Here is a 25,335-nt window from a genome sequence, read left to right as displayed (position 1 = left end):
TTTAGACATGCGTCATTTTGTGACACAGTAATTCAGTTTTATTAGCAGACTGGAGGTTAAACCAACCCCTTTCCAACCCCTAGAGGAGCGCAGGAAGCATTTGCGCGACACACCTACACACTAAAGTGTCACAACACACAGTTTGGAAAGCTCTGGCCTAACAAATCAAAATCCCATCTCCCAATGTCCTAGTTTCATCCATTCACTGAGACTATTCAGTGGCACTTGTCTAACTGACCCTGTATGTAAAACAGGCAGATTTCAGAGAAAGCTAACTTGAAAATTTTAGCTTTCAACCTTGTATCTTGCAACCTAAAATTTGCTTTAGGACTGTACATACATACTTCCCCATGTGATTGGTGTCAACATACATCATGACCACTGATTCTTCCCCAACACACTATCTACTGGACTATATATACAAAAAGTGACATCCACAACTACAATAAGTGATATCATCTGCAACCAAACCATCATATGGCTTGCATGTTTTTTCAGAATATTATCATTTTTTAAGGTGAAAGTATACCAATTTGTAAGGGACGCGGGTGGTGCTGTGGGTTAAACCACAGAGCCTAGGACTTGCCAATCAGAAGGTCGGCAGTTCGAATCCCATTGCTCGGTCCCTGCTCCTGCCAACCTAGCAGTTCGAAAGCACGTTAAAGTGCAATTAGATAAATAGGTACTGCTCCGATGGGAAGGTAAATGGCGTTTCCGTGTGCTGCTCTGGTTTGCCAGAAGCGGCTTAGTCATGCTGGCCACATGACCCGGAAGCTGTACGCCGACACCCTCAGCCAATAAAGCGAGATGAGCCCCGCAACCCCAGAGTCAGTCATGACTGGACCTAATGGTTAGGGGTCCCTTTACCTTTACCTTTTATACCAGTTTGTGGATGTCGGGGCAAGATTGTGCTTCAGAAGCTAGAACAGGACAAGTATTAGCATTTGCCCAGAGCAAATTAACACTTGTTTTGATGTTCACAAGTCAGAATGTGTTGGTATTTATTTCTGGACAAAAAATTAGCGTCAAACCTCCATATCCAGAGAATCAAAATTTTCACTAAAATCAGTTACCATGTATTATATACAGCCTTTCTGATGAAGAGTAGACTTTAAACAGCATTCAAATTCATTCTTAAATCTCCAGGAATCCTTACATTATGTGTTTCAATACGATTGTTTTATTGTAGAACAGTGGCAGTTTTCTAACTCAGTGTATTGGGACGTCCACGAACCAAATGGCAATCCATGTTGAATGAGATACAAATGGGAAGATAATAGGCAGCCTGGTTCTGCATATAGTTACTTTGAAGTAAATCTCAGGGGCTTCAGTTGGATTTCTAAGTGTGCCAACGATATAGGCTTTTAATAACATTTCTGTCGTTGAAGTGAATGTAATGACGCGAGAAAGGCTAAACTGCATTAAATCTGTCTCTGTAATTTGAGAGACTCTCCCCTCCCTCCTTTTTAGGTATGATAAAATGTTCCTGTTTCTAAGCCACTCGTATGCTTTGTGCTCTTATTACTGGTCATATTAGTTATGGATCTGTGTATTTAAAATAAAAGACACTGAATTGAGTGAGATAAGTCTTCTCTCCTCCATCCCACTTTGTTCTTTTTTGAGGAATTAAATTTAAGTATTTGGTTTGTATATAAAAAAGCACAAGGGCAAACATGGCTGCCTTTTCAGTGCTGCTATTTTTACATTAGTGTTAGCTTGGGCAGCTGGGTTTAGTTTATATTCTCCTAAACCAGTTCATTCTGTTTTACTTCAAGTGTAGTCACCTTCAGAAATAGCAGGCTTTTTAGATTAAGTCTGCCGTTCCACCTTTAAGCACTCCTAGATTGTAGCCAGTAGCAACCAGGCTGCAATAATTTCCCTTTGATGACATCATCGATTGTGGAAGAACAGAGTTGCTGCAACAAGCCAGCACACAGTCCAAATCCTGATCGAATATGGCAGCTTCCCAGCCCGATGCTGTTCTATAAGAAATGACTTGGTCGTTCTGATCTTAGAAGCCCTCTGTCTATTACACTCATGGAAGTATCTTCTGATCCTTATTTACCGTACGATGGGGGAGGAGACGGCATTCCACTGAGAGAGTTGCATAAAAGAGGTATATCAGATTCATGTTGTGATTCAGTTTCTTGTATGCCTTCTCGTGTGTGTCTGTGTGTGGCAGGTTGCTTTCAGATCTAGAGATGAGTTATTAATTGCTTATTAAATGCTGCACTGATTTGTCAAGCCCCCTCCCCCCAATATGTTTCATACTGGGGGGAAACAGGCAGTACTGGCCCTTTGGCAGCATTTTAAAAAAATTGACGGATTAGTTCTGCTTCAGATCACATTGGCTGGTGACTCCATCTTCGCTATCTGGCATTCTTCTTAAAGAGCGCAAAACCCAACCTTTCTCTTTTATGTAAGTCGTGAAATAAGCTCTGTAGTAATGGCTGCTCATAGCTTGACTGACAAGAATTAATTAAGGAAGCTGTTTCTTCTCTTGAGAGAACTTAAAGGAGAATGCTGTTTGTACTAAGCTTTGAAGTTTCTGTGCGTGCTCCTATAGTTAACTCCTTAATGGCATTCTGCAAGCTTGGTGCAATGAATTTACTGCATGACTCAAAACAGCCATTTTAATCTAAAAATATAATTGCTGTATTTGTTACATTTCAATTCACAGGAAATTATATACCTTTAAGGGAAGAGTATCACAATTATAGGCTGTCCGTTATTTTTTTCCCATGTAGATGTGTACATGTTCAGAGAAATTGCAGGTGCTTTCAGGCGTTTTAGGGGTATAGCCTGTTTTCATGATGTTTTGGGGTATTTACTGTGCTGAATCAGTACACCCAACATAATGAAAATTATCCAGGAACTATGCTTTTCACCACCACTAGTCCAAATGGCAGACGTGCATTTTGTAGAATCAGTATGGGAGACACACACTAAAGGAGACATTTATAAGGAAGTATTGTGCAAAACGGAAGACAAGTATGTGTTTCTGTTTTGTCATACTGCTTCCTCTCCCATTTATCAGTGAATCCTAGAACTGGATGTATGCAGGGGGCGACTGCCTGAATGTAATTTAAACCAGAGTTTTATTTTGTAATGAAGACACTAAGTGTACTAAAGCATACAGTGTAAATACTGTTACAGCTAAGAATCTATTATTAATTTTTAATATTGTTTTATTACTTGAAAGTTGAGTTTGTCCTGAAGTTGTATTCATATATACCGAGCTAGATAATTTTCATTCGAGCCTCTCTAAGTACGTCGCAGAACTAAAAATAGAATGTTGTCAGTATGTTTTTTGTTTCAGATATTGGGTTTTGGGAGCTTGAGGTTAGGCTACTCACAAATGGCAGCTTTATCAGACCTGTCAGGAGTAAGCATGGACCAATGGTACCAAATAGTATGGGAAACAGCCTTATTAGAAAAACTAACCAATAAACTGAAACTGACATGGGGACAAATGGAAGAAGACGCCTTCACCCCGGTATGGCTCCCTTTTATCACATACACAATCCAACAAGACAACGACAAAAATCCACCAACAACATACGAATCAATATGGCTAACCTGATTCAAAAGCACCCACCCACCCCACTCACGCATGAAAACAAAGCTCACCACAGCCAATCACAAACAAACAACCACACCCTAGGCCAACCCCAACCTTTCTCACCACCAAAGGAACACAGCAGAATAGTAAAGAGAACCCTCGCAAGCAAAGCTGACACAAAACCCCACACATACATTAAGTAAAATAGAAACATCGCCACCCGACTCCACCCCCACTCACCATAGCCCCCTCCACCTCTTTACCCCCTTTTCTTCCTAATGTAACGCTAATGTCTCGACAAATGAAACTGACCTGTAGAAAATGTAACTTGAAAAAAGAGACATTGCACATACTTTTGTAAACTAAGAAATCTTTAATAAAAAATACATTTAAAGAAATAGCTTTATCTCCATAAAGTACATTTTAATGCATTTGTGGCAGGTTCGTCTTTGTGCACTAGATTTCATTACTGAAGAAAAGTAAGCAAGGCAAGGGTTTGTCCAGTCAGCATTGTTGTAACTGCTTCAACATGCGCCACTTTGTACATAATCCTCTCTAAGGTTTCTTCTTGAAGTACAGTGGTGCCCCGCAAGACGAAATTAATTCGTTCCGCAGGTTTTGTCGTCTAGCGAATTTTTCGTCTTGCGAATCACGAAATCCCATAGGAATGCATTGAAAATCAATTAATGCGTTCCTATGGTCAAAAAAAGTCCAAACAAAGCCAAATTTGGTACAACAACAGTTTATTAACTGCTCTTTAAAGTCACACATACTGTAAAGAGCAGTTCAAAAATTGAAGGGAAAATAAATTAACTTTATAAACAAAACATGTCTTTGTTTTTAGACAAAGGAAACAAAGTTGCGAGACGTTTTCGTCTTGCGAAACAAGCCCATAGGGAAATTCGTCTTGCGAGGCAAATCGAAAACGGAAAAACCTTTCGTCTAGCGAGTTTTTTGTCTTGCAAGGCATTCGTCTTGCGAGGTACCACTGTATCAGAAGCTAAGATGTCTGTCGCTTTGTACAATAAGTCTTGGAGCTAGTCTTCAACTATGTTACTTCTGTGATAAATTAATCATATTGTGGTTGTGTGCCATAGAAGCTTGTTTGGGCTTGTGATAGGTTGCCAAATGTTGAATTGATGAGGTTTTTAAATAATTATTTCAATGAGTACTCTTGTACAATTTAATATATACACACTGACATGGGCCATTTTCAAAAAATGTTCTTTGAAACTAAGCTTATAGTCTTTGCTCCCTTCCTTGGGAATAAGTGCCATTGAACATAATGAGAGCACAGGAAGATAATTTGTCCATCTAGCTCATAATTATTTATACTGGCTGGTAGTGGCTGTCCGAGATTTCAGACAGGATTCTATCCCAACCCTACCAGGAGATGCCAGGGATTGAACCTGGGACCTTCTGCATGCAAAGCAGATGCTGTACCACTTGGCTATGGCCCTTCCCCCAGTGAAACTTACTTCTGAGTAATATGCATAGAATGGGGCTTCGTGATTGTTTTTTTGGCAAAGGGGTTTTGAGGTGTCCAAAGTGCTGATCTGGTGCATTCAACATGTATAAAGAGGACAGCTTTCAGATTGTTGAGGTGTATTAATTTTGCAGTGAGGCGCAGAAGCAGCCTGTCTTAAGTGAGTAGAACATAAATCTGAAGTCAGAAATTCCATCTTATGATTCACTCACAGTCAGGTGCTCTGTGTTTCTCTACTGAGCACATTTTTCTTCTAGAAGACTCTGATTGGCACAACATGTATGCAACTTTACACAGGCTTTAAGAAAACTGATCTTCTTAGGGAGTGTAAACATGGCAGGTGGTGTTTTAGGGAGTGTTAATAAGAAAGGAAGGCATTCAGGAAGCTCCAGTTGTTGCTCAAGTTTTTTTAGTAATCTTAACTACATTCAGCAATTTTATCACAATTTTGAAGTGAAAAATTCAATAAAGCTTTGTTTATTCATTATGTATTTCTTAAAATTTATACACGGCTTGATTGTAAAAAAACTCAAAGCGGTTCACAAAAAAAGACAAAACAATAATATTGACAACAATAATTTAAGACTCTGGAAAAGTTAAAATAATAATAGACTGAAAATGGATTAAAACTCTCATCAGCTTTCTAAACATTTGGGTAGGCTTTTCAAAATAAGAATACTTTTAGCAGCAACTAAAGTTTATTCTTCCACTGGTTATTCCATGTCTATTAAAAATAAGTCACTTCATTAGCTTTCCTGCAAAGGTTCAAATTTAAGCCAACACAACTAGCAAAATTATATCTTTATTGAGCCACTTTTTAAATAGGTCGTTCATGTGAATGTCACATGGATATTAAAATAAGAAATGGAAAGTTATAAAAATAGCCTTTCAAAGCAAGTTATAATATATATATCTATTCAAATAAGTGTCTTTGGAAAAGGACCAGGAAATTTCTTGTATTTCAGCTTTTGCAGGTGTCATAAGAAATTAAAAGCAGTGTCATAAAACTCATGTCTGTATAAAGTGCTTATGGGTGGAGAGAAATCCGGTTCCTCAGCTGGAAGGGTGGGAAGGCCTTTTCTTTGGATGCACCTGGATCTGTTACTGTATACCCAGTATTGCACTTATATCTGGAGATTAACATCTATGTTACACAAAATTCTTTTGTGCTCTTTAAATTGCTTCTTTTGTTGATCCCAATGATTCTTATAAGTCAAGGCTAGATTATGTTGGTTTTGCAATATATTTTCAGCAGGCATGATTAGCCTTTACAAAGCTAATGGAGCTACCAGTTCTTGCAGGTTACAGTCTTGCATTAGTTGCTAAACATTCCTCGTATATTCCAAACATTATACCTGTGACCTGCTGGAACATCCATACTAAGGAGCAAATGCTAATGGTTGAAGCTAACTGTCTCCCTGTAGTGGTTATTGACTTATCTGATGTGAAAGTGTATTTAGTTGATGTTAAAGGATTTCTCTAATTAAAATGAACAAAGGACATTGTGGTACTTCAAGACTCTTAGTATTTGCAGCAATAGACTAAAAGGTATACCTGAATCTGTTTCTTCATTAAACTGTATAATGAATAGTGTTTAAAAGCCAAATTCAGTGAAATGCCATGCTGACTGCCCAAAGAATATGGGAAAGAATAATTATGGTTTGTAAGGAGCTGTATGCTCTTCTAATACTGTTCTTTGGTCTCTCTTGTACTGGCATGCTTAATCATAGGGAAGACTGTCCTTTGCTTTTTGGGGACACTAGCAGTGCCAGGGTTTTCTGCACCACCTTCTCTGAGTCTAAAATAATGGCTCCATTTGAACGTGGGTGTCCTTATGTCCCTATTCCACAACAGGCAGTTGTGGCCCATCTACTGTGCTACGCCTCTGTCTGACATGCTGAGCCTCTTCCTCTTCACTTATCAGTGTTTCTCCCACATCCATTTTAATGGTTTCCTAGTACCTCCTTCCTGGGTCAGTAACAATGATACATGGGATCTCAAGCTCCCAGAATAGATCTATCCATAGTTTTATTTCCTGTTCTGCTGCAAGTAGACCTACCATTTCTCCTTCTTTAAATGTCACATGACATATTACATTGCTTTAATCAGGAACAAACTTTTAGAAAAACAGAAAATCCAACCCTCCAGGTTTCTTGAATATTGCACAGTACTGCGAGAAAGTACTGTGTTGAGTTTAATAATAACAAATAGCAGATCCATTTAGCAAGCATGGCTTGAACAAGTTTCATCTTAGCAGTTGGCAGACATGAATGGCAATCTTCAGTTATTAAATATAAATGATGCATTGAATGCATGATCTCAGGTTCCTTTAGTTTGCCTTTGTACTGTTTTTCTCTTGCCACAGTACTATATGTCAGAATTCATTCTATCCTATTCTACTGACATTCTACAGTTACTTTAAAACTGAATTACATCCCGATTGCTTCTACAGTCCAAGAACAAAACAAAATGGGGGGGGGGGCGATTCTTAATGAAAACCGCTTATGCAGTTTGATTGCATAGAAGCATTGGGTTGTTCATAGGGTAAAGGGAACTATATATTCTGCATTATCAGTTATTTGGATTTATAAATGTTTTGGTAGTGTCATCTTATGCTAGAGGCTGAGATTATGTGCTGCTTTGGTTATGTATGCAACACATGTTCTAGAAAAGCTGTTCCAAATGTGGTTGTGACCTAGTTGCTTTAAAACTGATCTAGATGGTTTTCTTTTTATTATTTTTTAAATATTATTTGCCACACTAATAGTTTTGAATGTATAAATAATAGCAACCTGCAAATCAAAAGGTTTAGGGCAGGCTATAACCAAAATGAAGATAAACATGAGCTACAGCTAGGAAGTGCCTTAACTAGCTGTATTAAAATATTAGGTTCTGTTAACCTTAAAGTAATATTATAATATAATGGGAAGTTCTCTATTATACATGTGCTTCCATTCATACCCAAGGTGTACACTGCACTTCAACCTGTTCAAATAGCTGCATACAGCAGATTCAGTTGCATTTCACAGTATTACAACAAAAATGTGCACAACATTTGAGCTAGATCCTATGTTTGTTTTATTTTTATTTAACTAAATTTATATAGTGCTTTATTATTTTTAAAAAATTCTCCGAGTAGTTTACAAAACAGTAACTGCATAGCATCATATTTTTGAACATTGAAAGAAATATTTTTTTTGTGGTTTGACAGTTGCATGCTGTGTCATTGTGAGATGAGGTGGGTGGTGTCCACATTATTTTTCACATTTCCAAATGTGTGAATTACAGTGGTGCCTCGCAAGACGAAATTAATTGGTTCCGCAAGTTTTTTCTTCTTGCGAGTTTTTCGTCTTGCGAAGCACGGTTTCCCATAGGAATGCATTGAAAATCAATTAATGCGTTCCTAGGGAAACCGCTTGCCAGGCTGGTGGTGCGGAGAAGGGCTTTTCTCCGCACCGCAAGCCTTCAGGACAGGTACGGGAACAGAGGGGAAGGCGCGCAGCGCTTTCCCTCTGTTCCCGGGGCTTGCGTGGGAGGAGGGTTTTTCCTCCCCTCCGCAAACATTCAGAACAGCATTCTGAATGTTGGCGGTGGGAAGGAAAACCCTCCTCCCACCCCAAGTCTTCAGGAAAGCCATCCGATGCCGCGCGGCAGCATCGGAGCTTCGTTCCGATGCCGCGCGGCGGGAGGAGGCGTTCCCCCCCGCCGCCCGGCATCGGAGCTTCGTTCCGATGCCGCGCTGCGGGAGGAGGCGTTCCCCCCCCCGCCGCCCGGCATCGGAGCTTCGTTCCGATGCCGCGCGGCGGGAGGAGGCGTTCCCCCCCGCCGCCCGGCATCGGAGCTTCGTTCCGATGCCGCGCGGCGGGAGGAGGCGTTCCCCCCCCGCCGCCCGGCATCGGAGCTTCGTTCCGATGCCGCGCGGCGGGAGGAGGCGTTCCCCCCCTGCCGCCCGGCATCGGAGCTTCGTTCCGATGCCGCGCGGCGGGCGGAGGTCCGAGGACAGTGGGGAAGACGCGCTGCGCTTCCCCGCTGTCCCGGAGATTTCCCTATGGGCTGTCGTCTTGCGAGGCAAGCCCATAGAGAAATTCGTTTTGCGAAGCGCCTCCAAAACGGAAAACCCTTTCGTCTAGTGGGTTTTCCGTCTTGCGAGGCGTTCGTCTTGCGGGGTACCACTGTATCCCTCAAAGGATGGCAAATCCTTGTCTAGTCAGCACACCACACTACCATATTCCATAACAAAATGAATAGGCGTCATAGCATCCATTACATGTCTCCCTCTGCTAACGTTATAGTGATGGTGAAATTTGGCTTCAAAATTTAAACTACCCATGCACTACATTATTTTGCCAGTACTTGCTACCATATGCAATTAAAGCATACTTTAATTCAGGCTTGTAAAGGAGGATGCACCTGTAGTTTTCACCAAAATTGAAAAGAAAGGTATGATATTCCTGTATTAAAACCAGAGTTTTCACCATGTTTAAACTTGCCGGCACATTCATAGGCCTCATCAGGTAGGTAAAAAATATTGTAAACAGCTCAACAAGCATTTTTTAAAAAAACTATAACATTTTGAAGCTTACAATAGTGGATTTTAATATAATGTTTTGCTACTCCAGTATCTAGTGTAGAGTGATACTCCATTTATCTAGTGTAGACAACACTTATGATTCCACCATTAATTGGCCTTTGAGAAGGAATGGATGAGTTTTTCCCTACAACTGGGTGCATGTCACATTTCAACATTGTTCAGTCTTCCCCACTAGGCTGGTCTACTCTTTTGGGATCCCACCAGAAAATTTATCCATGTGCTGCAGCAACTCAGCTTTTTATTTAACTAACCCAGTCTGCTGATTGGTGCTGACTTCAGGCCCTGCTTTTGGCAGTGGTAGACACACTAGAGAGATCCTGATGGGGACTTTTGTAGCATAGCTAATTCCAACAGACTTGCTGTCACTGCCCATCAGCTGATCAGCATTGACAGCGGGTTTGCCAAGGAACATTTGGGTACAGAAATTAAGGCTCCTGATTGTTCGTCAGCAGCTGGGCTTCTACCTGCCCTAACTAGAAAGACTATAACACTGGCAATTACTTGGGAATTTATTTAACTTTTAGGGTACCACTTGAAGTATGAAACCTTGCATGTGCTTTGCCATTGCTTATGAAGGCGAGCCTCCTGGCCATTTCACTTCTCTTTATCCTTGCTGTGAGGATGAGGTTGGAAGCGTCCGCTTCCATTGTTTATTTCACCCAAACTGTAAGCTGAGTTTATTCTTAACAATGGCCTGTTGAAACAAGGTAGGTTTATAAACCATTGTTTTAAGTTGGCTTGTTTGAAACAACCATATTAATATTGCCCACATATTGCTCAGTTTGGACAAAACAACAACAACAAGCTGTGGTTGGTCAAAAACAGAAATAACCCAGTTTTCTGAAGGTGTTGAACTATATCTCTTCACTCCTGTTTTTAAAAGTGTTACTTGAAACTTGTTAGTTAATATACTTGCAGCGTGACCTACTTTCATAGTGTAGTCATGACCCAAGGACATTTTCACAACATTCCTCGAGCTATACTGATTTGCTAATAGCATAGTGGTGAATGGAAGGCAGTTATTTGTGTGGGATATTTTTGGGGGGAGAGGGGTGGACCTGGAGAATATGCAGGGAAGTAGGAGGAAATATTTACATAAGTGATATTACAGAACACAAAAACAAATTGTGAGATAAGACAACCTTTTTTCAATCCCCCTGATATCTCTTTTGAGTATAGTAAAAATAATCTGCTTATAAATTTGTACATAGAATTGAGGGGGTTTGTGGAATCTGTTTGACCACATACTAACCCATTTGCCCTCAGGTTTTAAAACAACTGCAAATGTGAGCAATATTTTTAAATGGACATTTTCCTAATAATTTCTTGAACTTACAGTTGTGCTGCAAATGTGGATACCACTTGTGCTAAAATTCTGAAACGTAAGGGGGAAAGAGAAATTGTATTTCAGAAATTTATTATTTTGAATCCAGACTTGTGCATTTTAGTAGCTGCAATTTGGTATTGATGCAGCTCTTAGTCATCCCATTTGGCTGGAAGGCAGCAATCAGGATTTACCTGTTAAATAGGAATACTTCCTCCATATGATATTTGGATTAGTTACTCAATATTCCACCGAAGAAGAGACTTGTCTCAGAGTAAGAACATTAGATCAGAGTAACTGAGATGCGTGGCAGGAAAAGATTGGTGCCTGTGCCATAGCTGAGCCATATTTAATGCAGTACTGTTGAGACATTGCAACAGATGTCTAAATCTGTTTATAGATCTCATTTGTTCAAAGAAAACACTGCTTGTTACAGGGTTACAATTCTGCTATTTGCAGCCTGATCATAATGATTAGGGTTTTTAGTCTACATGAATATGTTTTCCTGAAAATTTGTACAGCCATTCTGTTTATTTAAAACATATACTTGAGCTGTTTACAGCCATCTTTTTTGACCTTGTGATATCATTTACAGATTGGTTACAGCTGTCAGTCAGGGTTGAGGTGAACTCTGAAATGGGGCTTCAGAGACCAAATTTTAGGCACCACAAATCTACAGTGGTACCTCTAGTTACGAACTTAATTTGTTCCAGAGGTCCGTTCTTAACCTGAAACTGTTCTTAACTAGAGGCGTGCTTTCGCTAATGGGGCCTCTTGCTGCCGCTGCACACACGATTTCCATTCTCATCCTGGGGCAAACTTCTCAACTTGAGGTAACTCTTCCAGGTTAGCAGAGTTTGTAACCTGAAGCATTTGTAACCTAAGACGTTTGTATCTCAAGGTACCACTGTATTTGGGATCAGACACCTGACTCTCCAGAGTTATTGCTGATGTGAAATAAATAAGTACTGTAATTTGCCTCCAGTTCCTGCCACAGTGTTCACACCAACCCCCACCACCACAACACACACTTTATAGAAGGGTATGGGTCAAGCATGTGTGACAGTGGCCAGGGAGATGGGAACTATATTTCCCATTATTTCCAGCATACTAAGAGGCTAGCAAACATGCACTTTAAGAGTTTGAAGCTCAATCCTTGTTGCAGTATTCCTGGAAGTTCTCCTTGTTGTCTCCTCCGTAAGTTGTGGAGGTGTGCTGTTAAGTGAGTGGGGACTCGGAATCACAGTCTGCTTGAGAATGAATCTGGAGTTCAGGTTTTTCCAGACAACCATCCGGAAAATAGACCCATTTAATCTAGATGATATCTAGTTGCTGAACATTGAAACTATGGTGGTGTGGCTGAGGCAGAGCTTGTCTCATGTTAGATTCATACTGTGGGCTAATTTGGCATGGCAAATCTTACAACAGTAGAAATAAGTAATATGAACACAGACATGCTTCCAGGAGACTGGGAAGGATGCGCAGTATTTGGTAAAGCTTGTGTAGTGACCCAACACGAGTAGCAACTACATTCTTGTTCTAAGTGTAGGAGGGAGAAAGAATAAGTGCAGGCTTTTAGGTATTTTCCCAGGTGTGAGAACACAGCAGGGATTTGTGCCTTGCATGCTTTCTTCTACCAAAAAGAAGCTTAACTGGGAATTGGGGGTGTGTATGGGCTCCTAGAGGCATACATTCACCACAGGTGACATGGTGAATGCTTTCTTACCTGCATTGCTGCCAAATATAGGGACGTTGGGGAGGCATATGAAGTGGAGATGTGCACAGATGGAGCTGTTGTAGAAACCCATTTTCTGTAGCAGTGAAAAAAGGCAGTTCATGCACTGTAGATACAGATATCATATTTAACAGTTGAAGGGCCTAGGCCTTTTTATGTTTTTATATTGTCAACTGCCCTGTGATCTTTGGATGAAGGGCAGTATAGAAATTTAAGAAATAGTAATAGTAGTCGTTGTAGTAGTAGAGTAAGCCTTATATAGACAGTTGAAAGAGGTACGTTGTAGATACACAAGTTTGAGATGCTCTTGATACAGCCATTGAATCATGGATGAGCCCACAGAATTTTTCCTGATGAGCAGTGTGCTGTATCATCTCAGATCCAGACTATGATATAATAAGAATTTTATTTGATTTAAGTGTAGAATGTCGGCAGCCATAAGTTAAATAGATAGTTATCTTCTTGTACAGAAACTAAGATAAATAAATAATTCTCTTTCCACAGCAGGAACTCATTATACAATGACAAATGGAGGAAGCATTAACAGTACTACACATTTACTGGACCTCTTGGATGAGCCCATTCCTGGGGTTGGAACATACGATGACTTCCACACCATTGATTGGGTGCGGGAGAAGTGCAAGGACAGAGAAAGACACAGACGGGTAAAAACTCTAGGGCACTACTTTTTAAAAAACAACAACAACAACTTTGCTTTTACATACTGTTTGATCAGGTTAATGGTTATTTATATAAATGTATAGGAGAGGTGTCATCTGTAGTGTGTTGGTGCAAATTGAATTTTGAGTCACAGTAGTAGCTGACACTGCAATGATTCATTGCTGGTTCATTTTTTTAAAAAAAATTATTCTCTTGAGTGTTCTTCTGAGCATAAGAAGTAGGAACCCTTGCCTCCCTCTATATCAAGCTGTTGCTGGGGGCGGGGGACAACATAGTAGAAGCAGTGGGGTGGGGGGAATGAACAGGAAAGGTGGAATTCTGCTTAGGGGGTGAATGGCCTCAGCCTTGGAGCAAAAGGTCTAAGGACGTCATTGGTAGCCAAAGGGTTTGACTTCTCCAACATCTGACAGCTGGCCACAGATTGACAACTTGAAAAAGCATTTTATAATTGGCATTAGAACTTGACGAGGTTCAGGATCCTGTCCCACACAATTCAGAAAGGGGCCATAGCTCAGCAGCAGAACACAAACTTGTCGTATAATTTGTTAATCAAATAAAGATTTGTAATATACCAGGTAATATTTTGTTTCTACAGATCAATAGCAAGAAGAAAGAATCGGCCTGGGAGATGACAAAGAGTTTGTATGATGCATGGTCAGGATGGCTAGTTGTGACACTAACTGGATTAGCATCAGGTAGGGACAACTTGAAGGAGCTGTCTAGTTTTTGTAGAACCTCTGGTGAAATTTGTGATATTTACAGTGCAATCATATATATGTGTACTTAGACATAAGTCTACATTGAGTTCAGCGGGGCTAACTTGCAGACAAGTGGGTATAGGAGTGCAGCCCTCACCTCTGATCATTTTAATATTGGCAGTCTACAGCAGTGTTTCCCAACCACTGTTCCGCGGCACACTAGTGTGCTGCGAGATGTTGCCTGGTGTGCCGCGAGATGTTGCCTGGAGGGAGGCGGGCGAGTCGGGCGGCGAGAGGCGGGGCGGCGGCGGCGAGGAAAGGCCGCCCAGCGCGGGGCTCTCGCCGTCTGCCTGCCTGGCTGCCTGCGAGCTCGGCGGGCAGCGCCTCCGTCCGCAGCGCCCGCCTCGCGGCTCTCATTCCCTGCCCCTGCCAAAGCTCACCCAGCCAAGCCGCGCTCTCCTTCCTGCCTCGCTTTGCTGCCTCCTCCCCCCCCCCACCCCCAAAGCTTGGAGGTTCCCCGGCAAGGGGGAGGGGAAAAAATTGAAACTTACACTTTCGTGCGTCCCTCCCGGCATGACGCTGCGCGCTGACGTCACGGGGCTGTAATGGTGGTGTGCCTCGAGATTTTTTTCATCAAACAAGTGTGCCTTTGCCCAAAAAAGGTTGGGAAACACTGGTCTACAGTATGTGAGGCAACAATAAAGGTGAAAGCTATGATCAGTGCAGTAAGGCATGCAGTAAATTATAAATATGTCACTCTTCTACCCTAAGACGCCAGACCATTTTGTGTCTCTTCTCACTTCACTTAGATGAATGATTTTGACCTGCATCCTGTATTCTTTTTCTTATTTCTGCTGAATGTCCATTGACTTCCTGAGTGCAACATCAAAAATTGGAGTATTCTAGAGTATGAAACATTTGAAGATCTTGGTGTTCTTTGGTTGCCCTGCCAAGTTAAATATTAGCATACATGCAGGAAACAATGAAATTTTCCTTCCTTGTACAAAACAAGTCAAGCTGGTTATAAAGTTTTATTTTTTTAGAACTAAAAGACTGAGTAAAGAATGTTTTATTAAAGGTTTTGAGAATCATCCTCCTTAGATTATGGCCTGGTCCTTATGCAACACTCCCAATCCAACAAAATATGGATTGTTGGAGTATGAGCAAGCAATGAGCTTGAGTTCTTCCCCCACCCTGCTTCCCATACTTTCCCTTTCCATATGTTGAGCTTCAGAGGAGATGTCCTGGTTTCTGAAACCACAGTTTTCTGTGATGTCAAAATGGGGAAACTACTTTTAAGTGCTGCTTACAAAGCAGTTGTAAAACTCTGCAGGGCTCCAAACCACTCAGATTTCAACTAATCCAAATGCGGCACCTAAACTGGTGACTGGGAGTAGCCACCAGGACCATATAACACTGGTCCTAAAGGATCTTCACTGGCTCCCAGTACGTTTCCGAGCACAATTCAAAGTGTTGGTACTGACCTTTAAAGCCCTAAGCTTCCTCTGCCTAGTATCTCCACCCCCATCTCTCAGTTCAGCTACTGAGGTCCTCCTCCGAGGGTCTTCTGCTGGTTCCCTCACTGCGAGAAGTGAAGTTACAGGGAACCAGGCAGAGGGCATTCTTGGTAGTGGCGCCCACCCTGTGGAACGCTCTCCCATCAGATGTCAAGGAAATAAACAACTATCTGACTTTTATAAGACCATAGCTGTCAACTTTTCCCTTTTCTTGCGAGAAATCCTATTTGGAATAAGGGAATTTCCCTTAAAAAAAGGGAAACGTTGACAGCTATGTATAAGACAACTGAAGGCAGCCCTGTTTAGAGAAGCTTTTAAGGATTGGTGTTTTTATTATGTTTTTAGATATGTTGTATAAGCTGCCCAGAGTGGCTGGGGAAACTCAGCCAGATGGGTCAGGTATAAATAACATTCTTATTATTTATTATTATTAAAGAAGAAATGTGATTAATATCCAACTCCCTAGACACTGTTAAGCATTTCAGGATGAGCTCCTGAGGGCTGTGCATGCCTATTTTGTCAAGATCAGGTTATCAGTGACTTTACCCTACAGATTTAATCTTGAAAAGTATGAAGAAAAAATATCCCCAAGTCAGTAATGTAAAACTCTATGGGACATTTCAAAATTAATGACACCATTTATGTTATGTTGGCATTCCGGGTGAAGTGATTGATTTTGTTAACATTAATCTTCTACATTTTGAAGAAGAGTAATCTCAGCTAGGCCTGTTTTTGAACACATTGAGTTTTTATTACATCCTGCGTGAATTGATGGTGATTTTGTCTACTTATGGGCTCTGAAAATGCTATGCCATCTCTCTCACTGAAATAGGTGCATTGGCTGGGTTGATAGATATTGCTGCAGACTGGATGACTGATTTAAAGGAAGGCATTTGTCTTAGTGCCCTGTGGTTCAACCATGAACAGTGTTGCTGGGCCTCAAATGAAACAACATTTGAAGAGCGAGACAAATGTCCTCTATGGAAAACATGGGCAGAACTAATAATTGGTCAAGCAGAGGCAAGTATAGCTCTTCAACTTTTCTTCACTGTCCTTTCTTCACTGACTTAACCTGTCTGTGAATGCCTGCAGATGGTATTTTATCCAACCTCAGCGCCTAGGACTTGCCGACTGCATGGTCGGCGGTTCGAATCCCCGCGGCGGGGTGCGCTCCCATCGTTCGGTCCCAGCGCCTGCCAACCTAGCAGTTCGAAAGCACCCCCGGGTGCAAGTAGATAAATAGGGACCGCTTACCAGCGGGAAGGTAAACGGCGTTTCCGTGTGCTGTGCTGGCTCGCCAGATGCAGCTTGTCACGCTGGCCACGTGACCCGGAAGTGTCTGCGGACAGCACTGGCTCCCAGCCTCTAGAGTCAGATGAGCGCACAACCCTAGAGTCTGTCAAGACTGGCCCGTATGGGCAGGGGTACCTTTACCTTTTTTAAAATGATTTAATATATAACGAAAGCTTAAGGAGAATCTTATGTTCAGAGAACATTTCAGTGCCTTGTGCACATGCTGATGGGTATGGAGAGTGGGAGTGGGGGATTTTTGGCATTTTCCAGAAATTCAGCAGCCCGAAACATGTATGCATGAGAATATTTCAATGAAATTACAAAACTGACTTACTGAAAGCTGTAGGTGCAGAAACTCCTGAGAGTATGAAAATATCCTAAATGTTTGGCTGCCATTTAACTGCTGCTGTTGCTGTTTTTTTGCACAATCTGCTACATGTGTTTGAAAAAGACCTTGTGCTTCAGAGTGAGCCCATAATGCAGGGAGAGGGAACCTGTGACAACTTTCACCAGGACCAGCCAGCCAGGACCACAAATGATGAGAGCTGCAGCCCAGCAAGTTTGGGGTGGGGTGGGGCACAGGTTCTCCACCTCTGCTTTAATCACTTGTTGGCATTATGGGAGAAGAGTGCTGACATGTAGGTTTGTACTATAGCCAATGACCACCTCACCCTATCCTGTTTGCTGTACCGTAGTTGCTTTGCTTAAAAAGAAAAGACATTTTGTGTCAAAACTCACTGCAAATTAAGTTACTATGTGGTAGCTAACTCAAATTTGTTAACTGTCTGTTCTGTTTGCTTTCTTTCAGGGCCCAGGCTCCTACATTATGAACTACATCATGTATATTTTCTGGGCCTTGAGCTTTGCTTTCCTAGCCGTTTCTTTAGTGAAGGTGTTTGCACCTTATGCATGTGGCTCTGGGATTCCAGAGGTAGGCTTTCCATTACAATTATCCTTAAAAGTGTTTAAGGAAAGTTGGTAAAGAGAGAAATGCTGTCACATAGAACTTACTACTGTATTTTTCTCTCTATAACACACAGATTTTTTCTCCTAAAAAGGAAGGGGAAATGTCTGTGCGTGTTATTGAGCGAATGTGTGGTCCCTGGAGCCGACTGGCGCGAGTGGAGGCAAAAATCAAATCGCGTCTCAGAGAAGGGAAACCTGAAAAGAGGAAGCGGCTGCTTTCCTGCATTCTGCCTCAGGGTCTTACTGCCCACCCTCCTCTGTTTCGTTGCTGTGTTTGCTCAAACGGAACAAAGAGCAGGGAAAGCCCCTCCCCTCCAGGCAAGCAGAGGGGAAAGCAGAGCGTCTGTCCTTCTAATTCCTCTCTGTGCTCCGGTGCTGCTGCTGCTGCGTCTAGGGACTCGCAGGCAGCCGGAAAACATGCAGGTGGGAGAGAGCGAGAGCGAGTTGGGTGTGTGTGTGTGGGGAAACTTTTGCCTTCCTTTCCTCCCTCCCGTTATACCCCTCTCCTGCATTCTTAGCCAGCTGCTTCTCTGCACACCCCTCTCGTGCTCCTTGTCCCTTCTGTGTTTTTCCTTCCCTCCCCACTTAAAATGTGGTTACAAAGCATGGATCCACATGGATCCTCAGGATCTTTGCATTGGGTCACCCTAAATTCATCATCAGATCACATAGCATGTCCATGGCTACAGCCTGCCCCCCCAAAATCACGCACCCACTGTTGCCTGGGGCTGCAAAGGTGCAAAAATGTGGTTACAAAGCATGGATCTACATGGATCCTCAGGATCTTTGCATTGGGTCACCCCAAATTCACCATCAGATCACATAGCATGTCCATGGCTACAGCCTGCACCCAAAAAATCACGCACCCACTGTTGCCTGGGGCTGCAACGGTGCAAAAACGTGGTTACAAAGCATGGATCCACAGGGATTCTTAGGATTTTTGCATTGGGTCACCCCAAATTCACCATCAGATCACATGTCTGTGGCCACAGCATGAAGCACAAAAATGATACATCCACTGTTTCATTCAGAATGTTTTTCCCCTTGTTTTCCTCCTCTAAAAACGATGTGCGTGTTATGGTCAGGTGCCTGTTATAGAGCGAAAAATACGGTACATGTTTATAAATAATAATGTACAAAATAAAGTATTGGGACTCTGATTGTGGTTCAGGACTTAATTTGTGTATTTAAGGCTGCAATTCTATGACCCCTGGGAAGGGGTGTCAAAGGCCATAAGACACATTGGAGTTCCTTTTCGGATGTTGGAGATAGATCTGAAACAGAGTGGAAGAAATACGACGACCACTTATGACAGCTTATATTTTGCCTATGCCACCTATAACATTTATATTAGGTTATATAGCTGATACAGGTGATTGAAATCTTAAACATCATAGCACAAAGTGAAATAGCCAAAACTGGGGGCGAGGGTGGAAATAAATCTAGGACTAGATATAGAAAAGAAGTTAAAAGAGCTGTGGAAATTAATTTTATTTTGTCAAACTTGCACACTTAATTATATTTTGAATGAATAAATTCCATGCAGAAAGTTTAATATAATATAAGCATCTGAATAATTTCTAGTGTATTTGTTGTAGTTTTGCAGGATCACAGACTAATATATTTCAGTCTTTTAAAAGACTTTTTAAAAAAATGGATTTGAGAATTTAGAGTGGTTATTTTTGTTCCAGCAGCTGTGTAATTTAAGTTTTGAACAAGTTATGTTTTCTGAGATATGTGTTCAAAATTTCCATGAAAAGCCTAAATTATTATTTTAATGTCTATTTCTTTTCTAGATCAAAACTATATTGAGTGGCTTCATCATTAGAGGATACCTGGGCAAGTGGACCTTGATGATAAAAACGATCACTTTAGTCTTGGCTGTAGCCTCAGGTTTGAGTTTAGGAAAAGAGGGTCCTCTAGTACATGTTGCCTGTTGCTGTGGAAATATCTTTTCCTACCTCTTTCCGAAGTATAGCACAAATGAAGCAAAAAAAAGGGAGGTGTGTCTTTCTTATAAAATTATACATTTATAATAATTCATTCTTATGAAAAGGAAGTAGTGAATAAACATGTTTATTAATCCAATTGCAGTTAAATAATTGCGGCTAAAATAATTGCTGTTTTTCTTAATTGAATAAAGTAGTAATCTACAGAGAATAAATGAGGTTAATTCTAGAAATACTGGTGTTTTGAAATTGTTCAGGGTCTTACCTCATGTATAATTTTGCACTGCTCTCACATTTGTAATAAATTGGCAGTATGAACCCCAGGGCCCAGTGCTGTCTGCTGTTCTGCAGTGGCAAGAGCATAGGATTGGGCCCCAATGGCTGCCTCATCCCAATGGTGTAATCTGGTTCTAAGGAAAGGCCTGCATGTGGCACAAGGGGCTTTCATTGATGCAAAGAGGGTTCAGCAACCTATGGAATGTATACATTCCCTGTGTATGGCCCTGTGCCTTCAGTGCTGCTGGTATAAATTTGTTCTTGCAAAAGTGTGCAGCAAGGGGCCTTAAATAGACCCCCCCAAAAAACACACCTGGAACACAATTTGACAACTATGCCACATTTTTTGGCGCATATATATCGTAACTATGTGAGTGCATAGGATCAGGTTCTCAGATTCCAGTGCCACAGTCTTCCCTTCCTCGGGAGCACATTCTTAAAAACACATTTGGTCAGATAATAGAGCTCTTCCTAAATTATATTCTCTGAATTCTAGAATTGGTCTTGGGGAAAGCTCTAACCTAGTCACACATGGCCAGTTGTGACTAGCTTAGAGAAAGCAACATCTTCCAATCTTAAGTTAAGAAGAAACCACATGATCCCAATCAGTTATGAAAGATGGTTTTTGCTGCTATGGTGTTTATATATGCCCAGTGTTTGTGAATAAGTCATAACAGTGAACTATTTACATTTGAGATTTTATTTCAAACAACCTAAAGCTATGTAATCCTTTTTACAGGTATTATCAGCTGCTTCAGCAGCGGGCGTATCAGTAGCCTTTGGTGCCCCCATTGGTGGAGTCCTTTTCAGCCTAGAAGAAGTATGTATAAAAATCTCTGAAAAAAATGTGTATTCCGTTACATGACCCACTCAAACTCAGTCTCTCTACGTACATAACAATGCAGGTCTAAGCTTAGCACAGTTTCACTCAATGTGTACTCATTGCAGGACTATTTGCTGGTAAATGAGAGATAAATTTAACTTTGTAGTACAACCCTTGCAAATAAGGTGACCAGAAGTTACTACTAGGCAACAAAAGATACTACTAGATTCACTGCCTAAACCTGATGTTAGCCATTTATGGCATGTCCACAAAAAGAAAGAATAACCTTTCTGATTTATAAAATTTCCTTTGCCTAGTCACCTGAGCCAAATTCTACTTGTCAAAGAGTACTAGGCAAGTAGCTATTTATTGCTGTTATTCCTAAACAGCTAGAAGCTCCTCAGAAATTCTCTGCATGTAATGTTTCCATTCTTCCTGTCTTCACTGAAGCTCTACTCATTGCTGGCAGTGCTTGGTGTGAACTTGATAGCGCATTCCAGATACGCCAAAGTGGTGCAGACATGCATGGGTTGACGGAATCCAGCTCATGATGTAGCAGCTTTGTAGTTTTTCATGCACCTTAGCGTCCAGTTCAGTCTTATCTTTACTGTGACACCACTAAGCTGTTTTCAGCAACTTTGGTAATATGGGCTGCTTTGTGGACAGTTCTTGGGCTTGCCATACAGTTAAGCAATAGTGAAACTGCTTCAGTCAGGCTTATCCTGAATCTGCCATATTTGTCTGTAGAAATTGATGCAGAATCTGTGCACGACTAACCCATTATCCTGACTGCTAAAACATTGCTCTAGTTTAAAATATTTTAATGTCAGTCATTTCAGTGCTTGAAGTGATGTCTATGTTATTACAAAGCATAAAGTAGCATTCAACATTAGCTGCTGATGTTGATAATAAACAGTTTCCCTTACCTGTTATAAGCTTAGCGAAATGAGCAGATTTGCACAATAGATCCATTTGTATTATTTATTCTCTTTTTGTCTCTTGTAGGTCAGTTATTATTTTCCACTGAAAACTTTGTGGAGATCTTTTTTTGCTGCTTTGGTGGCTGCATTTGTGTTGAGATCAATCAATCCTTTTGGTAACAGTCGCCTAGTTCTTTTCTATGTTGAATACCATACTCCATGGTACCTGTTTGAACTGTTGCCATTCATTCTTCTGGGGGTATTTGGTGGGCTGTGGGGAGCATTTTTCATCCGTGCAAACATCGCTTGGTGCCGTCGACGCAAATCAACAAAATTTGGAAAATATCCAGTTCTGGAGGTCATTATTGTAGCAGCAATAACCGCTGTCATTGCTTTTCCAAATCCATACACCAGAGTCAACACCAGTGAGCTTATTAAAGAACTCTTCACAGACTGTGGCCCCTTGGAATCTTCCTCCCTTTGTGATTACAGAAATGACATGAATGTCAGTAAAATAGTAGATGATATTCCTGATCGTCCAGCCGGCACAGGAGTGTATTCAGCTATATGGCAGCTGTGTTTAGCCCTTATATTTAAGATTATAATGACAGTCTTCACCTTCGGTATCAAGGTAAGATATATAACAAGCAATATTTCTCTGCCCATTGCCCTTTTTGTTTTCATGTTCAAATCTTGAGCTCTCTCTTTCTAACACTCCAATCCTATACACACCTGACAGTAAGTCCCCACTGAACTCAATAGGATTTATTTCTGAGTAGACAAGCATAGGATTGTGCTGTTAATATATATATATATGTTGTTGTTTAGTCGTTTTGTCGTATCCGACTCTTCGTGACCCCATGGACCAGAGCATGCCAGCACTCCTATCTTCCACTGCCTCCCGCAGTTTGGTCAGACTCATGTTTGTGGCTTCGAGAACACTGTCCAACCATCTCGTCCTCTGTCGTCCCCTTCTCCTTGTGCCCTCAATCTTTCCAACATCAGGGTCTTTCCCAGGGTGTCTTCTCTTCTCATGAGGTGGCCAAAGTATTGGAGCCTCAGCTTCATGATCTGTCCTTCCAATGACCACTCAGGGCTGATTTCCTTAAGAATGGATGCGTTTGATCTTCTTGCAGTCCATGGGACTCTCAAGAGTCTCCTCCAGCACCATAATTCAAAAGCATCAATTCTTCAGCGATCAGCCTTCTTGATGGTCCAGCTCTCACTTCCATACATCACTACTGGGAAAACCATGGCTTTAACTATACGGACCTTTTACAGATAGGTAGCCGTGTTGGTCTGCCATAGTCAAAATAAAAAAATTCCTTCCAGTAGCACCTTAGTTGGTCTTTAAGGTGCTACTGGAAGGAATTTTTTTATACGGACCTTTGTTGGCAAGGTGATGTCTCTGCTTTTTAAGATGCTGTCTAGGTTTGCCATCGCCTTTCTCCCACGGAGCAGGCGTCTTTTAATTTCATGACTGCTGTCACCAATATATATATAGGTAGATACAATTTAGAAGGAAAGAGCACTATATAAATAAATTTTCATTAAAGATTGGGTTTCTATTCCTTTCCCCCCTATTCTTAGCTGGTACATTATTGAGAAAGCCTATCTTAATGTATTGCATGTGCCTTTTAGTAAGATAGGCAGCAAAGTTTAATTTAGTATGAAGGACAAATGATATCTTGTTCAGTGAGGAATACAAACATGTTGAAATTGGAGATTCCAGATAAGGAAGACAAGCACTGATGTGTTCTCTTGCACAATTGTGTGGGAAGGGAAGGCCTATTTTCAGAAGCTAAGTTCTTTATTGCTTATACCGGTAAATGTTGAACTCCAGCAAGAATGGTTGTTGATGTTCAGAAGACATTGCACATATCTTCCATGTTTGCATTAGTTCGTTCATTGGCTAATAAGATTAAAACTAAATACAGTATATTCCAGGTTTTGGAAGGCCCAGTTAGATGCATGGACAAGCATTGCGCTAAAGTCAAATTATAGTATGCTATAGGGTTCCTGTACTATTTTGGATTGTAGGCTGCACCATCTAGAAGGAAACCAGATTTAGATGTGTGTGCTGGTTTCTAGGAACTTGAAAAAATAAACAAGCAGTGCAGACTTGATGTAATGTTAGATATGACTTTAAGAATATTTCGAATGCAGGGGTTTGTTTTGTCTTTGAAACAATTGGCTATTCAGTAGAAAGATTGTTGCCAGCTGTGGCAGCCTCCGTGGGAAAGTATGTTGCAGTAATGCACTGGCTCTGAAATACTGCAGTGAAAAGAGGAACTGGGGCAGGGGGTGAGGAGGAGGTTAACATACTGGAGCACTGACTGTCCCCATGTTGGGGATGGGAAGAGAATCTGTGTAATTAAGGAAGTGGATTTTGACAGCTTTTCCCACCAAGAGCTAACGATGATGCTAACGATGATGCTGCAGTCTGCTAAAGGTGTCTGCATGGCTACAGAGAGCTGTATTGTATCTATTGGGTTGTGCTTCCCAAAAATGGCATTCCAAATGTACTGCCCTTGGTTCAGCTGCACCTCATGTTGTATCTACCCCACCATGAAGCCTCAACAGTTTAGTGATTATTCCCAGACATCAGTAGAGCCTTAGTTAGCTTAGAATTCTTGGTGGGGAAGATGGGGGCTTTCACACTTCTTCAGTAAACTTCCCATCCCATCATAAGAATGTTTTAATGTTGTATTTTAATCTTGTTTTTAAATTGTATTCATTTAGCTTGTTTTTATTATTGCTTGTTAGCCGCCCTGAGCCCGGCCTTGGCTGGTGAGGGTGGGGTATAAATAAAATTTATTATTATTATTATTATTATTATTATTATTATTATTATTATTATTGAGGAGGAAAGAGGCAGCTGAATCCAAACTTTGTGGGGGCTTCTGGCTCTTGAATCTTTCACACAATCCGGTGGCCTATGTACTGTAACAGTGATCGGGAACCTGTTGCTGTCCAGATCCGATAAGCAACAGGTTCCCTATTTCTGTTCTTAAAAGGCGGAAACATTTCCTTTACAAGGTCACAGTCTTCCTTGGCTTTCTCTTTCTCTTAGGTGCCATCAGGTTTGTTCATACCTAGTATGGCCATTGGCGCAATAGCTGGGAGAATCGTGGGAATCGCTGTGGAGCAACTTGCATATTATCACCATGACTGGTTTATCTTCAAGGAGTGGTGTGAAGTTGGAGCAGACTGTATAACCCCCGGCCTCTATGCTATGGTTGGTGCTGCTGCATGCTTAGGTAACTAAATCAGAACACAGTAAATGGAAGGGATTAGTCCCCTTTTCAACTGCTTAAATAGGCAAGTTATAAAGGGATAAAGCAGAACAAATGGACATGCCCAATGTTTGAAGAGCATGTTGCTTTGAACTGGAAACATGTACAGCACTGAAAAGATACAGTAATTAAAACCACAATGACTATGTTTCCATAAGCCCATCTTATGGGCATGCAATGCTGTATTTAATCACAACTTTTAAAAACCCAGCCCTCAT

General features: G+C 41.3%; 1 protein-coding gene across 8 annotated transcripts in view; it reads left to right on the top strand.

Annotated features, from left to right (window-relative positions):
- CLCN3 (chloride voltage-gated channel 3) overlaps positions 1 to 25,335 on the top strand; it is a 46,657-nt gene that overhangs the window by 9,130 nt on the left and 12,192 nt on the right. For 2 of the 8 annotated variants that reach the window (XM_081208798.1, XM_081208802.1), the window contains exons 3-10: positions 13,206 to 13,363; positions 13,975 to 14,074; positions 16,427 to 16,614; positions 17,696 to 17,818; positions 19,650 to 19,856; positions 20,818 to 20,898; positions 21,907 to 22,452; positions 24,895 to 25,081. In XM_081208798.1, the coding sequence (XP_081064924.1) occupies positions 13,206 to 13,363; positions 13,975 to 14,074; positions 16,427 to 16,614; positions 17,696 to 17,818; positions 19,650 to 19,856; positions 20,818 to 20,898; positions 21,907 to 22,452; positions 24,895 to 25,081 (1,590 nt within the window). Of the gene's footprint in view, positions 1 to 1,907; positions 2,117 to 2,191; positions 2,420 to 13,202; positions 13,364 to 13,974; positions 14,075 to 16,426; positions 16,615 to 17,695; positions 17,819 to 19,649; positions 19,857 to 20,817; positions 20,899 to 21,906; positions 22,453 to 24,894; positions 25,082 to 25,335 lie in introns of those variants that run through there. The other 6 variants (XM_081208801.1, XM_081208797.1, XM_081208800.1 and 3 more) reach the window with 5 other exon arrangements.

This window comes from Podarcis bocagei, assembly GCF_964188305.1.
Source record: "Podarcis bocagei genome assembly, chromosome: 9".
Taxonomy (NCBI): Eukaryota; Metazoa; Chordata; class Lepidosauria; order Squamata; family Lacertidae; genus Podarcis; species Podarcis bocagei.
Note: the sequence above shows the minus strand (reverse complement) of the source record. Positions and strands in the feature narration are given on the sequence as shown.